Raw genomic sequence first — 20598 nt, forward strand, 5'->3', positions numbered from 1 at the left:
AATTTCGAAGAATGAAATTCAGTATTCAAACGAGGGGTACTAACATAACATGCAGAGCTGGCCTTTTTTGTCAACCATGCACTGAAATCTTCCAAATTTATTTCACCTTTTTTGTCTTTGACTATTTCTCCCCATGAAAGCTTCATCATCTCTGTAATTTTTTCAAGTAACTCTCTTATCAGTTGAAGATTTTCCAGGTGACGTTTATTTTCCAAACTTTTCATTATTGACACCACGTTGTTCACTTCAGATGGAAAGTGAATCAATTTCTCCAAACTGCCGTCTTTAATGGAAGGAATTTGTCTTATTTTATAAATTACTGTGTCAATTATATATTCAGGTCGGCCAAATCTGTTTTCCAAGGTAGAAATGACATTGTCCACGTTTTCAGCCGTAAACAACATTCCAGCAACTGCGGATTTAGCCTCTCCTTTGAGAAATCTTTGCAATTTCAATACAATTTCTTCATTGCTATAATCACAGAGTTTGCGAAGATTTTTGAACGACTTATAAAACAAGGGCCAATCCTGAGGATTTCTATCAAAATGTGGGAAATCTTTCTCCAATGTCTTCCGCATTTGGAATTTATCGGATTGTGCATTCGAGGATTGATTAGAATCAACTGTAACTGGTATCGAAACTGATTTGAAAACATTTGTAATTGTTTCACAAAGCATTTCAATGTCATTGCTACATGTATTTTTCTTGTCACTTTTTTCTACTCTTTCTGTCATTTCAGGTGCTTGCTGTCGGTGGATAGATATATTTTCAACCCACTGGGCTATAGCACCTCTATGTTCTTGTTCATCAACCGGCTCTCCTCTCGAAGCCAAACTCAATGTTTAAGACTGAAGATGAACACTCTCACGAATACTGCCATTTTCATTTTCTTATAGCTCAGCTTTGTGTAACTCTTCTTCCATCTGAAGCAAATGTAAACTATTTTCTTTCTGTTTCAATTCCAGATTTCTTCTTTGTTTATCTATTTCTATAGCTTTTCTCTTCATTTCCAAATCTATAGAACTTCTACGGGAACATTCAGTCTTTCTAGGAATTTTTGAGCATACTTCCGATTTTTGGTCAGCTGATAACAAAACGTTTCCATTATTTTGAGAAGACTTCACACTCGACCATATTTTTCATATGTTGTAGGAGTATGCACATTGAAATATAATAACTGATAGAATGGGACAAATCAGAATAGGACGGAACTCAAAAAATGAGGGTATGATAAAACCATATGGTAGTTCTTAACAAGTCGGTATGCTGCATGGTAGATGGAGTCCGCACCATATAGGATTATTTTTATTATGATTTCGATTCGAAACTTGACTCTGGTATCAATTTCCTCTAATCGAGATGAACAATAATATTCAAGTCAATAACATTATCTGTCAAATTCCAACTTTTTGATTTCCTAAAATACGATAAAAGCTTATTATTTTGAGCCAATATGCAAAAGTTTGGCTGCATAAGATTATTTCAGTTTCTGCAATATCTAGGGCTATATTACAAACGTCACATTTTTCAAAACAAAAATATATCTTTTAAAAAAAATTGACATCTTCTTGGCTGATCGAGTACGCCTGCCAAATGATGATACGATATTTCAACATTCAACTCTATCAAATTTCTTTTCCTTCAATCTTCTTCCAGCAGGAAATTACTTAACTGCATTTGAAGTTGTTCCGAATGATCTACTTTAAACTCTGACATTTAATTTGAATATTTGAATTTAAAACTTCTGACGTCAAATGAATCTATTGATAACACTTTTCTCCCATCACAACAAGAATGCTGTCAAAAAATAAATCGATTCGTTGGTGTATTTCGGTTCGTATGGAAGACCTATGAATCATAGGTCTCCTTCTCTATTTAAAAAAAGGTGAATTTTCGTTTTGAGAGCACCCGGCGATTTTGAAAAAAATGTTTAAGTGTACTTATGTATTTTGATGCGTAGATTACGAATCCCAAGGGAAAAACGACGCTCCCCTTATTTACAAAGTTACGGCCCTTCAAAGTTCAGAAAAAGGCAAATTTCCAGTCTTCTTTTCGACAAAATGAACGGTTTTGAAACACAAGCATTTATTCACTAGGTCACCTTTACACCTTATTCCTCGTTCTTTGATACTTTTCACTTCAATAATCAACATTTTTTCAAGAAAAATGTTAGAAAATGTACGGAGCTGCTTTTTGGTTACAATTTAAAAATTTATTTCCGATAGCCTGTTTCATTCTGAACAAAAAATGTCTCTTGCCTAAAATAAACCAGTTCGCAGCAAAAAATTATTTTAGAACAACTACTGAGATACATCGTCATAAATGCGAACTGGATGTATTGTTATTTTGTAGTTAGTACCTGCATTAGACGATTGAAGGGTAATAAACAAAACTAATTTATTAATAACAAAACACACAACATGTAGAAATCATAGTAAATGTTCAATATGTCCACCTGAAGACATTACGCATGCGTCTAGACGTCGGCGCATTGAGCCACGTATTCGCTCAAATATTCCTGGAGTCTCTCTGATTACCCTACACGCATCGATGATGCGGTTTCATTCATAAGTCCTCTACATCGCGAACAGGAGTACGATAAAACAAATGCTGTAAATGGCCCCAAATAGAGAAATCGAGAGGATTGAGATCCGGGGATCGAGCGGGCCAGTTCTGTGGTCCTCCTCGACCTATCCACTGATTTGCATATGTTTCAGTTGAATGCTGACGTGCTACCTGACTAAAATAGGCGGGAGCTCCATTATGCATAAAAAACATATCCATCTGACGCCCAAAGGAACTTCCTCCAGCAGTACTGGATGCACTTCTCTTAAAAATTGAATGTATGTCTAACCATTTAATCGAGGAGGTAGAAAATAAGGCCCAATTAAAACATCCCCAATAACTCCGAGCCACACGTTAAGAGAAAACTGTTCTTGATGGTTACTTTAGAAAATAGCGTGAAGGTTTTCATCAGCCCATTTTCTCATTTGTATATGTCATTTTAATAACAAGTGAATTATTAAAGTAACAAATTAAGAACAGAACAACAACACATAATTAGTATTAATTCAATTTCGAAAATTCACGAACTGACAGCCTCATACCAATCCAATTGTCACTATCGCTAATAGCGATAGTGACAATTGTAATACGTATTACATACGTATACGTACATATACGTATTACGTATTATCCGTATTACGAAATTGTAATACGAAAATACGTAAATCGATAGATTTGATAGATTAGTTTCGTATTTTCGCATCTATGACGATTTATCTCTGTAGTTGTTCGTAAAATAATATTTTGCTGCGAACTGGTTTATTTTGGGCAAAAAACCCAGGAGACATTTTTTTGTTTAGAATGAAACAGGCTATCGGAAATAAATTTTTAAATGGTAAACAAATGATAAGACAAAAAGTTACATTGGAAATAAATTTTAGCGGTTACGTTTTCCACCCTTACAACCTTGGGGTAAACCAAATAAATTACTGGCTAAGTGTCTTTTTGGTAGTACAAAACGTCAGGTTGATTTCAATATTGTAACTTTTTTCAGTGCTTGTGAAAAAAATTGTTATACAAATTTTATGTACCCCCTTTAAGGGGCTGTATCTTAACAAGGGATGCTCCAATGATTTTTTTTTTGATATGAAAGATCCTATCTTTTTTTCCGATTTGAAATCATCCCTTAAATGTTTTACACTTATTTAGTTACACCCTGTATATTCCCTACTCTCCGCTATCATGACTCTTGGGTTACCACACATTTGTTGAAGTGAGCAAGTTTTTAAGGCTACTTCCACGTTTAACTTCTTGTAGATACGATCTAATTTGCTGGTGTATCTTAGTTCATACGGCAATTGTCCGTCTATATGCATATAAAAATTCGAAAATCATACCATCAAATTTCAATTACTTTATCAAGATTTTGTTGAAAAACGCACATTCACTCAGACGTTTTACTGAAGAAAATATATGAGAAGGTTCATTCTGAGCAATACAAATTAATTTTTAACGATTTCCCATTTTCAAATCCTGAAACACTGTTTTCTAAATTATTATTGATATTGCTTTTTCATTTCATAAACTCCAGTTGAAGATTTAATCTTCACAAACTTTATTCTCAAAAATATCACGACATATTTCGCTATCACAGTAGCTTAGAGGAGGATAACTCTTCATTCTAATTTTTATATACTCCATGTAATCATCAATAAAATCTACTAACACAAGTACTTTCTCGATCATAATTATCTAGAGCATCTACTCAACTTTTTCTTTTACATACCTAAGGTACATTCTCAGTTATGATTACCTAGCACATATTATATCAATAATACGTCAATAATATGTCTACGAAGACTCAGATATTAAGATTAGAAGATAAATCATTTGGAAGCAATGGAAATTATTTAACTCAAAAATTCAAACATTTTACTAAATGGCAACCGGATTTAAATAGATCATAATAACCGAACGTGTTTTCTTAGAAACCGATGTTTTCCTAGTCTTCGTAGATATTATATTATCGACGTAGAATTGATATAATATGCTCAAAGTAATCATAATTGAAGATGTACCTTAGGTATATACAAGTTGAGTAGATGCTCTAGATAATTATCTAGGAATCACACGTTGAAAGGTAAGACCTCGTTAATCCTTAGCTCGCACAAGTTTCGACTTCTGAGGGTTGTCGTTGGTAGGGGTACGACAGCTGGTTAGCGGAAAAACAGATTTTAAACAGACAGTAGTCTGCAGCAGGTAGTTCTCACTGGTGATTACGTGGGGTATACAAAAATTAAAGTAAATAATCAACTTCCAGTATGTTATTGACTACGAAAAAGCTACTGTGATAACGAAAGATGTAATATTTTTGAAAATAAAGTTTGTGAAGATCAAATCGTAAGTGTAGTTTGTGAAAGATGTGATATTTTTAAAAATAAAGTTTGTGAAGATCAAATCGTAAAGTGTAGTTTGTGAAATTACTATTGATCTTTATCAAGCAACGGCGGAATCAATCAGAAAATTGTTCTTTCATTTTGAAAAAAAAGTATGCATTCTTCAATTGTTCATTCAGTGAAGACTTTATTATGAATTGATGAATATTCTCGCAACATTTTTTCAAAAAATAAAATTACAAGAACAACTGTATATGTATTTTCAATAACCCTATCTTTTCAGCCAGATCCACACTAATCAGAGTGTTTCATGATCGAATGCTTCATTTCTGAGATACAAGATGTTGAAATTCAACAAAAAATCATTTCTTCTCTAATTCTCAGAAACCGCTACGGCTTCTTTTTTCAATTTTGTTACGTGCAAAGTACGCATAAAAATACATTTCTATGGTTAACGTTTTCTTGATGTTCATCAGTGACGTCTGTGTTAACATGCCTTGCCATAGTTTTGTATCCTGAAATACGTAGTTTTTTCAAATAAATATTAGTTTTTAAATTGCCCTTCATCTTCCTATAACAATGGTTTCCTGCCCTTTCGTCGCTTAGCAAACGGTTTGCTTGATTTCTTTCGAAGTTACTGTGGCCAACAGCGTTAGTTATGACAATAAGAGAACTGAAGACTCGTTATCATCTAGAGATGGCATCAACATAGGCGAAAAGCTTCATTTATTTCTTTCAATATTCTTCATTGAACAAGGAATTTTCAAGTTTAGTATTTACTGCTTGCAAGTGAACACTATACTGATTTTTCATTTGAGATCGTGAATTCAAAAAAGACAAAAGACGATTATTCGTTATTGACACTATATTGGAGGCTTCAAAATATCTCTAGCCAGCTTCGAATATACTATTCGGCTTCATGAAGAAAAAACAATATCTTATGAGAATAATCCGAATAACTGAAAATATTTTTTCTTCAATGACCCTTTCTTAGGAACAAAAACACAACATTCTTTTCCAAAAACAAACGACGTTTCAGAACAGCATTATTTCCTGAGTTCCAGAATCACTGATTTTTAATGAAAAAATCAAGACACGATGCCATACAAAGTTTGAGTCAGAGCTGTGGATTGCAGGAATCTACAGCATCGGAAGCTCTATGTTGGTCCAATCTGCAACAGAATATTTCTATCCGGGGACGTCTACTATCGATCATATACAGTGTATTAAAGTGCGCACCATATGGGAAACTTTTTTTTCGAAAAGTTTCAATGAAGTTCTACTTCGGCACTTGTTTGTGCTTTAAATTTAACTTGAAATGATGCGGCCAACTGCGACCCACTGACGTTCAGTGTTTGTCAAATTCAACTTTTTTTTTGGAAAAAATTGAAAAAGTGCATTTCTAGATCGAATTTAACAAAAAGTTACTTGAAAAAGTTGTGTCTACGGCAATTTTATATCTATATGCCAAATTTTATGCAACTAGGATGAAGTTAACGTTTTGCTTATTTTTGACAGATATTCCCTTTATTTTAAAAAAAAAGTTCGGTTAATTGTCATCAATTCATGTTTAACTTTTCTGATACATTTTCACTTATTCGGACATTTTTAGAGAGACATTAAAAATGTGCTATAAAAATTTTAACATGACTGGTGCAAAGTTTTAATCACTTGGCTATTTTATTAAAAAGCAGACACAACTCAAAAAGTGCAATAAGTATTAATAAAATTACAAGAGTTGAAATTACATTAAAATTTCAATATTCAGTATTTACAGATTATTTATAAACACTAACTAGGGCGGTAAGGATGCTTAATCACATTGAATAAAATTTTTAAGTAGGTCTTGACAAACAAAATGCATGCTATGGTAGTGTCAAGTTGTTGATTTACTTGTCAAATTTTTAACAGTTATTGTTGTCTCTTCAGGAAAGAATAGAAATAGTTTTAATATGTGGTGAGAATTCACCATACCGGCAAGTAGCTAACATTTTTAATTAACGGCATCCAGGAAAAAATTTTCAACATACTACTGTGTCGAGGATGATGTCGAAATTCAGAGAAACAGGATCCGTAACAGATCAATTTGAGAAAAAGCACACTCCAAGTACATATGATGAGGAGGCCTAACTTAACATTTGTTTGAAAATTATTGAACACGGGCAAACGAGCATAACCGATATTATAAAAAATACCGATTACAAGAGAGAAAGTGTTAGAAAATTTTTATTAAAGAATAAATTTTGGCCTTACAAGCCAAAATTTATTAACACATTAAAAGAACGAGATTTTGATGTCCGTTTGGGGTTTTCATTCTGGTTTTAAGGAGAGAGAGAGAAGAAAATGAAAAGTTTCCGTATGAAATTTTATGGACGTTCTCTTCAAATAGAATGGTGAGTTCTCAAAATTGCCGATGATGGTCCCAAGAAAATCCCAATTTCACAGTTGAATGTGGTGATCAGTATCCCTTGCAAAACTAATGTATGGTGTGGGATACTTAACGACCAAATATTTGGGCCATTTTCCTTAAGGGAAAATTCATCATCCGTCGGTTATCTCAACCTTTTGAATAATGAGGTTAGTGAAGTTTTAGATAATATGCCTTCAAATATTAAATACGGCCTGTGGTATCAGCTTGATGTCGCATCAATGCATCACACGGTTGCTGTAAAACAGTCCCTCCAACAAATGTTCAGAGGCAAAGTTATTGGATGTAATTGGGAACATTATTGGCCACCTAGATCACCCGACTTGACGCCTTTGGACTTTTTCTTGTGGAGTTAACTGAAACAAAAAGTGTACCGAAGTATACCATTTACTGACATACAACATCTGGAAAATACCATTCGCGAGTGCTGTGCAAATATAAATCCCCGATTTATTAAAAATGCAGTTACAGATGTCAGTAGAAGGACCATAATTTGTATTGAATGTGGAGGACGACATACTGAAATGTAGGCTATAAGTGTTTGACAACCTCATTTAGATCAATAAGTAATTTTTTGTACCCATTTGTATTTTCTATAATATTATTGTTGTTTCAAATTTATAATAATAATAATAGTTCTATCGAAATTATTTGCATTTTTCTTTAGTTGCCTCTACTTTTTCGAAATCAAATGTTTGTTTAAGAAAATAGTCAAGTGATTGAAACTTTGCACCAGTCATTTTCTCTCTAAAAATGTGCGTATAAGTAAAAATGTATCGGAAAAGTTAAACTCCATGATGAGTTTGTTATGTATACATGAATTGATGACAATTAACCTAACTTGTTTTTTAAAATAAAGGGTATATCTGTCAAAAATAAGCAAAACGTTAACTTCATCCTAGTTGCATAACATTTGGCATATGGATGTGAAATTGCCGTAGACACAACTTTTTCAAGTAACTTTTTGTTAAATTCGATCTAGAAATGCACTTTTTCAATTTGTTTTAAAAAAAAGTTGAATTTGACAAACACTGAACGTCAGTGGGTCGCAGTTGGCCGCATCATTTTCAGTTAAATTAAAAGCATAAACAAGTGCCGAAGTTAAACTTCATTGAAACTTTTCGAAAAAAAAGTTTCCCATATGGTGCGCACTTTAATGGTGACACTGTATGAGGGATCCCACGTAAAGACACGTAATTCACTTGATCGGTCCATCTGAAAACTATCTTTCGGTTGCGGCAACTGGACCCAGAGTGTTAAAAAAGGATCAGGGATCATAGAGAACCTCTTGAGCTAGGTAATATCCATCGTGGTGGCCCCGACTTATTTCCATTAGTTCAGCTCTATTATGTAATTGAAGTATTTAAGGGTTGAACCAACTTTGTCTGGTGAAGGATCATGAATGCAATGCTCATCTTGAGTTACCTAAAGCTGTAGACAGACTTGGGTCGAAATATCTTCCAGCAGTCAATGTCGAAGCTCAATCAATAATTTATAGACTGCCGCTGGGACGCGTGTCTTCCTTTGATATTGTTAGTTTGAGTCCTCCTTTGATTCCGTAAATGACATGATCATAAGGAGAGTGGTCATCGCCACCACGTGCTTAGGATTCATCTATTTAGAAAGAAATCAAAAGTTGCATCTTCAAGTTGGTGCCACCCGAAATTACTTGCTCTTGTAGTCACTCAGTAGTTACTCTCCTCATAGGGGAATTTGAACATTCAGTATCACCAATCCACCTCACATTTTTGATGACTATTGAAATGAATAGTCGGACCTCACAACCTATTTATTCAAAACATGTTTTCGTTTGAATCATTGATTTATTGAAATAATTGAGAAACTTTTCAAGATCGAAATAAATATAGATGATTTTTCTTCAAAATCCTTGAACAGGAAATCTTGTATGAATATAAGTGGAAAGTAACTGACCTAGTGAACATTTACCAGACCCCACCATGTAGAGGAAATTCAAAATGTTTATTTCCCCAAAGTTTTGATATTCATGACAAAATATTTTGAGCTACTTTGAATATATAATTGATGGGGAAATACTAATGAAAAATTAATATGAAACTCAGAAAAGTGATGGGCTGCAATATTGAACAAGGTCAACTTTAGCTGATAATTTCATTCATTTTTTATGAAAAATGAATGTATTCCAATACTGAAGTTTGACTGTTTCTTATTCTGGAAATGATCTCATCACATAACCTAATATTTTCATCACTGTGTTGCAATATTTCCCATAAAGATAAAAAAAAATCTCAACAAGAAGTTCATATAGATATGAAAACCTTTTACAAACCCCCAAGAAAAATATGGATACGGACGAATTAGCAACAGAATAATATCAAAAAATACTTTGTACTACATCGAAAGTTTAAGAAGTCAATCAACAACATTACCAAATTTCACATTTAGAAAGTCATTTGATAAATATTGTGGAAGTTCAGAAGTGAAGACAATCTGCCAAAAAAACGTTATACCTACTTGAAACTTTATCAATTTTAAAGATGAAGACCTTATAATCAGCTTACTAAACTTATAAGTATCTGTATAATTTCTCGGTTTCTTTTTCTCAATAGGCAAAATTATCGGATTCGATATGTTACTGATGAAAAAAAAATGTTTCTTTGTGAGGAATATTTAAATTTCGCAGTAACTTATCGGAGTGAACTGAAAAATTGCCCCGTTCTACACGCGTACAAAATTTTTTATTATAATATTTTATTCTAGATTATAGAAGGCGAAAATACTCCAAGTAGGTCGATAAAATACTGAAAATATGTTTATTACTACTGTATGAAATGTTAGTGTTCATTAGATCTTAATGTGTGCTAAGTTATGATTTTCGGAACTCTGTTGAAAAAATGACTTCTGTGCATAATAATCTGATAAAATTTCGAGGCCCTACGTGAAGAGATTTGATCTCAATTTATTTCACACCAGAGAATTTGCTTAAAAGCAACATTTTCGAAATTATGAAATTGTCATTATTTTGATCGATTAAGCGAGGTGCATATGGATTATATGTTACGATGGATTCTAAAAGAAGCAAACGGTGATGTTAACTCAAACAAACTGTTTTCGAAACCAAAATTTCATATTCCATGTGAAACATAAGTACCAATTTATGTTCATTCTGATCGATTGAACAAGTGTAGTGCATTCAACCGCTATTAAACTCTGAAAACGCTCCTAGCCTACATTGTTTTTACTGGTGTGTTATGCATTGAGGGAAATAATGACGTTCATCCATTACCTTGCAAATATATATTCTAAAAACTTATTCAAATTAATTTTTTCAGAGATTTGGAACACAACAGTATTCAGGAAATACGATCGAGGCAGGTCGGAAATCTTAGAGCAGAACAAATGTGAGTTCAAAAGTTCACTGTTTTATTATTATTTAAACAATAAGGAGCATCATCCTGGTCCACTTGTTCTATGCCAAAACTTCTGTTATCAAATCAAATCAAATCAAATCTAATACGTTTATGAAACATTGTTGAAAATGGTGTTAATTACAATTATATTTTATTTTTGATTCATTGGATTTGCCTGAAATAGCAGAATTACTATCAAAACCACTGAGTGATCGAGTAAAACTTGCCTGATACATAAAACAAAATCACAGAATCGTATTAGTTATACCGTTATGAGTTTTCGTCGTTAAATTTGTGTTTGCCCGGAATAGCAGAATAACTACTACAACATTTGAAAAATCAAGAAAGAAATAAATATTGAGCAATTTGACAAAATTTGATTTATTAGGTTCAATTCAATTCAAATATACTTTATTGTCTGAAGAATAAATTCTTATTGACAAAGCCTTGTACGAAATATAAATAACATGTTTTTCATCGACCTTTTTTGGGCATTTGTTACCATCCACAATCTGAAAAATATAAAAATTAAAATGGAGACTTTATACAAGTGTAGAAGGACAAACTTTTAGGTTTACCCCGATAACTTTAAAGTTTGCCCTTCTACACTTGTATAAAGTTCTCCATTCTAATTTTTATATTTTTCAGATTGTGAAAGGTAACAAATACCCAAAAATGGTCGATGAAAAACTGATTTTTTCCTCCACAAAAATGACTTTCGTTGAATAAATAACATATACATGAAATCACAAAAGTATCACAAAAGTAAAATCACTAAAAGTAAGTGACAACTGAAAAGAGACATGTAAATAATGACATGTAAATGTGAATAATATGTAATCTGTAATAACATGTAATATGTAATGTAATATTTATTAACATGTAAATAATAAAAAACGTTCAGGATATAAGAACATGGTCAATAAAATTAAATAAATCAATTTAGACTAAATTGAATAGAATCAAATTAATAAAATACAGTGTATATTACAGTTAGCCTTCTCAATTAAAATCATCATCGTAGAATTTTGCTAAGCTATAATGAGGTCTCACAGAAAGCAAGTCTTTCAACTCTTCCTCAAGAGCTCTAAGGTCATTTATGGTTCTTATAGCTTGAGGAAGGCGATTGAACATTTTGAGACCGTTGTAACTAATGGAATCTTCAACTAGGGTCGAAGAAGGCAGCGGTAATTTAAAGCTGATCTTTGCCTGGTTTGATACATTGGCGCGTCCAAGTTGTTAAGCAATCCTGGTTTGATACATTGGCGCGTCCAAGTTGTTAATCAATACCCTATTTTTGAAGAGAAGGCAAATTGTCTCATATATAAATAAGGAGACCACAGTTAGAATTCTGTTAGAGGCAAAAAGAGGCCGACAAGAGTCCCTAGGCTTGGCTTTGCATATGTATTGTATTGCACGTTTTTGTATTAGTAATACTGATTGAAGACATGTGGTAGAACACACGCCCCAAAAGCAAATACCATACCGAAGATGGAATTCAAAAAGAGAATGATAAACCATTTTAGCTTCTGTAGATCCAAGTTCAAATGCAGTTCCAAAGTATCTATATGTTTGTTGAAGTTTAAATTATTGTCAATGAACAAGCCAAGGAATTTAGAAGTTGGTACGCTGACAATTTAAATATTATTTATATGTACGGCTGGAATCTGGCAACGATAGGACACTACTTTTGTTTTTGATAAATTCAAGCTCAAGAGATTTGAGTCAAACCAGTCCTTCACTTTCGTGATGTCATTCTCAATAACTCCATACAACGTATGGTTGTTAGGAGCATGCCATAAAATTGTAGTATCATCAGCAAATAAAGTAAATTTTCCTTGGATGTTCATAGACGATAGGTCATTAATGTAAATTAAGAATAAAAGTGGTCCCACCACCGAACCTTGTGGGACGCCGCAAGTAATTTCACCTTTATTTGAGTAGGAAGTGGTTTTGACCATCTGGATACTATCTGCTAAGTATGACTCAAACCACTTAAGACTTATTCCAGTTATACCGTATCTACTGAGTTTCCGTAAAAGAATTTTATGATTCACGCAATCAAATGCTATTGCTATATCACAGAAGACTTCAGCCACTGTTTCTTTGTCACTTATGTCGAAATAAACATTGTAAAGAAATGAAAATATGGCATCGGAAGTGTTTTTTTGCTTTTGGAAACCAAACTGGCAATCACTTATTATTTTGTTTTCATTCAGAAAGCAAAGGTTATGAAAGTTGTCATTGTGGGGATGTTGCCGTAATTACGAATCAATTCAATGCAGATGAAGAAGAACTCGCTCGAGAAAAGAACTGTGAAGGTTTACAATTTTACTGTTTTTGCAGTTGACCCTATATTTTGGCTATCGAGCTCCTGTTCGAAAATTGAAATCTACTGGTGATGATTATTAAACGACGGTATATAGTAGAAATTTCTATACATATAGTGATCTGAATATATTTTTCTGTCACGGAATCTACTGCTAAGCTCGAAAATGACTCGGCAACAGTATGGACCGACTTCTGCCTTCACAAACATAATATTAAGATTTCAATATAACTAATCTAATTACCCATCACGACATTTATCAATTACATATGAGGGGGTCAGTTAGAAAGTGAAAAAATGATGTTTCAAAACAAATCATCATCATCATCATCATATAGAATCATTATATCATTGCATCGAGTTTTCCTTCCTACAACAGAATATAAAAACCCAAAGACGATTGTGGATACTAACAATCGAAAAGTCGTGAAGTAACTTGGTTTGAAATCTTTTAATTTTATATTTTTTAATTTTCATTTCTTGTTAATAATTTTTTGAATTTTTTCAGCTCGTGTTGATAGTTCAATTTTTTCATTTTTTTTTGGTTGTTGCTTGTATGTTATTGCATTGTAATTTCAGTTTTTTGTTTGATGAAATTGTTATTTTTTCAACTAATCTTTTTAATTTTTTACAGATTCTCTCGGGGATTTCAAATCAATTTATAGCATATTAGACAATGGAAGTCCGAGCTGATGAAATGCACCACAAAACATCGTCAACCACCTTCAAACAAACGTAGAAACCTTTTTCTTTTTTAAATATTAAGCAAATTGTCAATTTCAGTATTGCCATTGTTCCTCCGCAAAGCACTTCGGCTTTTATGTTCACCTGTTCACCATTCTCTCAAAGATCTTTCGTCGGCTATAATTATGTGCCTCTTTAATTCTCTTCATTTCTTCGTGCAACTAACTGTTACATGAAGGAAGGTTCTATAGGGTGACTCAACTGTGTTTATTTGGTCTTCCATGTTTTAGGTGAGATAAGTGTTTCTTTTATCTTATTTTAATAGATCTTTTTGTCTTGTCTTTTTGTTTTGTCTTGTCTTGCATCACATTCTTTACATTTAATTTCGTAAATTCCAGACTTTTCCTAATTCTCGACCTTGTTCTTTGAATTTCCTAAAAGGCTCTGTAGTGTATGAGTTGTTTTAAAAACCACCTCCATACCTAGATCCTTAAAAATCTTTTCAAAGTTCTTCGTATATTGGTGGTATGGAACTGAGGAATATATCTCAGCATAAAACTTTGTAGGCCAGTATTTGTTTGTATGAGTTGAACAACATCTTCGGTGAGAGTTTATCTCAAATTTAACTGTTTTCTTCCTTCCTTTGAAAGGTTTTTACATTCGCTATATTGATATGGAGATGTAGAAAGCCCAAATAGTTCCTTTCCGAAAACAATAAACAAACTTATGTTTCTCAATAACTTTTCCTTTTTAATCCGAAGAAATCTTACAAATGATATATGATGGAATCGGCCGATACTTGATGAAAATCCATAACTAACGTATTCCAAAAACACTTTATTGTGAGATTTTCACTAAATTGTTTTACAAAAACGCAACACGTGTTTCGCCATACAATGGCTTCATCTGGCGTGTCTTTCAACTCCTCAACTCAAGTTGAAAGACACGCCAGATGAAGCCATTGTATGGCGAAACACGTGTTGCGTTTTTATAAAACAATTTAGTGAAAATCTCACAATAAAGTGTTTTTGGAATACGTTATTAATGATAAATTTTTGATAAACTCTCTAATTTATTCATTTTAGAATAATTGTTCTATCAATAATCAATATGATACTGATTATAAATACAATTATATAATTGACGATACTGGAAAATATATAGACTCAATTGATTCATATGAATTTTATGATAGTACCAGTAATAGCTACTCGTATAATTTGAGGATAGATTCAGATCTGTACATCAAAAATTTAAATGATATATATAATTGATCAGAGTAATGTCAACACATTGAGAAAAGTATGAGAGATATTATCAATTTTTCTGTGTACCTATTTTAAACACTTCTCGTAACTGAATCTCAATACAAAAATATTATGCAGACTCTCGAGAGTCTCTAACATCCTTTGAAATACTCAATAATTTCCATTGTTTTTTGGGTTATAACCTTTCACAATCTGTAAAATAAAAGCCGAATCAATATCTACAAGGAAATCAACAAAATCGTTTCAAGCATTCTAAAAATAGCCACCCAGTTTGTTTCAAGTGACCGCCATAAAGGGACAAATAACAATAAAAGTCCTACGAGAAGTTAATGAATGTTGAAGTTTTTTCCGTACCACGAAATAGGTCGTTAGAATTTCTGCATGGTGTTCACACAAGGAGTGGGTCATTCACTTTTATAACACTCAATTTCTACTTTGTCATCCGTCAAAATGAAGTAGGTCAGCAGGTTTTAAAATCGCAAGGGAACAAGTAGTTTTGGAATGATTCATATCAAAATTACATGAACATTCGTTTGTCATCGAAATGTTGTAAAAATGTGTCAAATAATTTCCTCATCAATTCAATTCAAGTTATAAAGCTTCATATCCTTTTTGTGGCATATGTTAATATTAAAATAATATGAAATATATATGATTAACATGAGTGTCACACGTTTCACAATTTGTCAAATGGATATTAAAATCAATTATCAATTCACTGTAGAGTTCCTGTTGAAGAGCCAATAACGACTCGAAAGCTAGAACAGAAAAAAGAGTTCACTCATTTTACATCCCCTTATTGACCGATTGATCGGTTGATTGGTCAAACCACCAACATTGTCATAAAAACTTGGCAAGTTGATTTGTGTGTCACACCAATTGGTGGTTCCACTTATGTTTCGCTTGCGTTTACGCAGTTATTTTTATCAAGTACTTTTCTTAGTTTTTCACATTTTGTTTTCAATCGAGGTCCGTCTACCTGGTACTAACGATGCCCAATAGGCTGAAATAGCTATCTACCGGTGGCTCTTGAATTGAAATCAATATGGGAATGATCAGATAATACTTATCTATTCATCTTTTCATTTTCATGGAATTATTTTCCAGCAGCTTGACTGCATTGACCTTTGTCGATTTTATATCATTTCTATAAACATATGGATTCGTTTTCCTATGGCATTCCAAGTTAGCTTCCCAAATTTCTGCTACGGCAGTTGTCGGTTGATTGGTCAAACCACCAACACTGACATAAAAATTCGACAAGTTGACGTGACAGTGTCGCCATTAAAGTGCGCGCCATATGGGATTTTTTTTTTGAAATTTTTCAATGAAGTTTAACTTCGGCACTTGATTGTGCTTTAAATTCAACTTGAAATGATGCGGCCAACTGCGACCCACTGACGTTCAGTGGGTCGCAGTTGGCCGCTATTTCATATCCATATACCAAATTTTATGCAACTAGGATGAAGTTAACGTTTTGCTTATTTTTGACAGATATCCCCTTTATTTTAAAAAACAAGTTCGGTTAATTGTCATCAATTCATGTATACATAACAAACTCATCATGGTGTTTAACTTTTCTGATGAATTTTTACCTATACGGACATTTTAGAGAAAAATTAAAAATGTTCGATAAAAATTTTAACATGACTTGCAAAGTTTTCAATCACTTGGCTATTTTCTTAAACAAACTTTTGATTTCGAAAAAGCAGAGGCAACTAAAAAGAATGCAAATAATTTCGATAGAACTATTATTATTATAATAAGTTTCAAACAACAATAATATTATAGAAAATACAAATGTGTACGAAAAATTACTTATTGATCTAAATGAGGTTGGCAAATACTTATGGCCAACCTCAAACTTTGCACCAGTCATGTTAAAATTTTTATAGCAAATTTTTAATTTCTCTCTAAAAATGTCCGTATAGGTGAAAATGTATCAGAAAAGTTAAACTCCATGATGAGTTTGTTATGTATACATGAATTGATGACAATTAACCGAGCTTGTTTTTTAAAATAAAGAGGATATCTGTCAAAAATAAGCAACGTTGACTTTATCCCAGACTTTATAGCCAGAAACACGTGTCCACGGTTTGCCTCCATTTTTTGAGTGTTCTGTCCACAAATTTTCTCCTTTCTGATTTATCTCATACACACTCAATAACATCTCTATTTCTGTATATATATAGATATATATATATATATATATATATATATATATATATATATATATATATATATACACACAAATATTTTGTGTATACTTCATGAATTATTCGACGGCCTTGGGTATTCTATATCCAAAAACTATTTACTATCGGGCGACCAGAAATGCGACAACACGCAACGCTGAGACCTTATTTTGGAGTAAATCGCGATGATCTAAATTAATCTGAATATTAATTAAGTAACATTACTGATACAACATTTGTGTCAACTACACAGGATGTTTCTAAATTCAATACAAATATTCCAAGGGCGTATGCCTGAGCTCAAAATAAGACTTTTTTTTCTTGAACATGTGTACGCAAACGCATCATTTTTGAGATACAGGGTGTTGAAATTCAACAAAAATGATGGTCACTGTATCTTTTTTTCAAATAAATATTATATTCATGATTACCCTCTAATCTAAAGAAATGAACTTTAAATGTTCAAGCCTGTCTCGGATATACCTACAAAGTAGGTTGAATGGACTGACGCTTATCAGAAAACAATTACTCCACTGGCTAATACCACGGACGGCGTTGGATTATATCCGACAGGTGTCAGTGCAGGAATCTTCACAGACAATTTCCTGCATATGCAATTGGCAATACAACTGAAAGAGTCTACCCTCAATTTTGGAACGGGCACACTTGCGATTTTCTTTTGTTGAATTAGCTTTCCTCTGCGTGCTAGTTCTCTCTCGTGCTCGGCCTTCTCCAACCGCCCCCATGCCTTGTTGATATCCGATATCATCTTACCCTCTTTCGGCATGTAGGGACGTTGGTTGTTCACCTTCATTTTTGACTACAACGTGAAGAGCAGGATCTTCAAGTTGCCCTTCTCTACAAACTTGGATAGCTTCTCCACGATGTGGTAGTTTTTGAATTGACCCAATTGTCCTTGCAGGCCAACTAGACTGTTGACGAATTCCTTATCATCAAGAGCATGAATGGTACTTCCGATCTAGGCCAGCATGTCGCTAGTAAACGACTCATGCTCTTTGATCATCATATCGTTCTCCATAGTGATAATGACCACTTCCATATGAAACGTTATACTCATTAGTGAACAATTTTTGCTCTAACTGTTTAAAAAATCGCGCCACGTAGTTCGCTATACAGTACATGCTCAAGTAGAAATAATTCTTCAATGGTTGAAATCTTCTCACACAAAAACAATGAAATATTCTCGGATAGCCAAGGCGCTCACCAACGCTAAAGTTGATAGTGAAATGCCCATAATACTTTCCTCATGAAAAAATACTCAGCAAACTGTCTCTGGTCTGCATTTCTGATAATAATGACCTGCAACCTGTTGATTCTTGTGTGAAGAAGGGTGCTACACAACCAGACGTTAACATGACTTCTGGTTTTACCAAACGAATGTTTTCAAACAAGTGTTAGATTGCAGCTGGGGTTGAAACACATATTTGCAATTGAAGTTAAATTCTTTTGTCGCCTTTGAAGAAGAGAACCCTGGTTACCCATATGGGTGAAATATATCGTTGACCAATCCAAGTATATTGAAACTTCACTCTATTCCCATTCAGAACTGTAAATCTGGAAGTAAACTCCATCACTACAATTGGGGTTTAGACCCATCATAGCTTTTGACATCATCAGCAACCCATGGTTGCTAGTGCCACTATAGTCCAGACTCCTTAATCTATTGATTCCAAATTCATCATCACTTCTGGAAACAGTTGCAATCGATAGAGTACATTACTCCTAATGATCTTTACAAGACATCTACTCTCGTCAAACAAAACTTATCATCGCTAATTGAACATTTCTATGAGGTTGGAAGCCATTTCTGCTTCTAAAATTGGAATCCATCTCTTCCATTCGTCCAGATGGGACCAATTGGTCCTATATTCGTCGTTGGAGTTGAAATCCATCCCAACTTTTGAGATCGAGATCCATCACTGCTTTAGAGTGAGGTTTATCGTCCGTGAACTAGAATATTCAAATTCATCGGTGGCTTTGAGGCTTGAATCTGTCTACCCTTTTGATTTGAGTGCATCAATGTCTTAAGAGCTAAACTTTGTATCTGCCTCCATGCCAGAAAATATAGATCAGAAAATGTAGCCTTCAGGATTGAAACCCATTTCATCCTTTCAGGTTGAAATCCACCTATGACTTCGAACCTGGAGATCTGGAATTGAGATCTAGTGCTGCTTTTGGGTCTCAAATCCATCTCGTTCTTTGTGATTGTATTGATCTCAATACATATCGTATTGTTGTAGCCACTGCACAATAAAATTAAATCTGTGTCGGAAATCATCAATACTCAATTCAGTATCCATGTCATACAACCTGTATGACATTGTTCTCAATGCTAATGGTAATATTGTACATAGTGTACAATAAAATACATATGATTCAGTCATCATCAATACTGAACTCATTATTCATTTCATTCACTCTGTTTGTCATTGATCTCAATGCACATCATAATATTGTACACACTCTACAATAAAATATCATATGTTTCAGAAATCATCAATACTGAATTCAGTATTCATTTCATACACTCTGTGTTTCACTGCTCTCAATGCAAATCGAAATATTGTACACACTGCACAATAAAATATCATACGATTCGGAAAACATCAATACTGAACTCAATAATCATTTCATACACTCTGTATGAGATTGATCTCAATGGAAATCGTAACTATACAATAAAATATCATATGATTCGGAAATCATCAATACTGAACTCAGTAATCATTTCATATACTCTGTATAACATTGATCTCAATGCAAATCGTAATATTGTACACACTGTTCAATGAAATATCATATGATTCGAAAATAACAACATATGATTTAGAAATCATCAAAATTGAACTCAGTTTTCATTTCATACAGTCTGTATGACATTAATCTCAGAGCAAATCCTAATATTGTACACACTGTACAATAAACCAACACATGATTCAATAATCGTATATACTGAACTCAGTATTCATTTCATACACTCTGTATGACACTGATCTCAATGCAAATCGTAATATTGTACACACTGTTCAATGAAATATCATATGACTCGGAAATAACAACATATGATTCAGAAATGATCAATATTGAACTCAGTTTTCATTTCATACACTCTGTATGACATTAATCTCAAAGCAAATCCTAATATTGTACACACTGTACTATAAACCAAGATATGAGTCAATAATCGTCTATACTGAACTAAGTATTCATTTCATACACTCTGTATGACATTAATCTCAAAGCAAATCCTGATATTGTACACACTGTACAATAAACCAACATATGATTCAGAATTCATCAATATTGAACTCAGTATTCATTTCATACACTCTGTAGGACATTAATCTCAAAGCAAATCCTAATATTGTACACACTCTACAATA

General features: G+C 33.2%; 1 protein-coding gene across 3 annotated transcripts in view; it reads left to right on the plus strand.

The window, feature by feature from the left end:
• Positions 1–20598, plus strand: part of LOC111514274 (lutropin-choriogonadotropic hormone receptor) — a 796850-nt gene that overhangs the window by 546094 nt on the left and 230158 nt on the right. For all 3 annotated transcript variants that reach the window (XM_074176962.1, XM_074176963.1, XM_074176965.1), the window contains one exon: positions 10641–10709. In XM_074176962.1, coding sequence (XP_074033063.1) covers positions 10641–10709 — 69 coding nt within the window. The remainder of the gene's footprint in view (positions 1–10640; positions 10710–20598) is intronic.

This window comes from Leptinotarsa decemlineata, unplaced genomic scaffold, assembly GCF_025532065.1.
Source record: "Leptinotarsa decemlineata unplaced genomic scaffold, Ldec_3_MD MMD2_P_RNA_scaffold_14, whole genome shotgun sequence".
Taxonomy (NCBI): domain Eukaryota; kingdom Metazoa; phylum Arthropoda; class Insecta; order Coleoptera; family Chrysomelidae; genus Leptinotarsa; species Leptinotarsa decemlineata.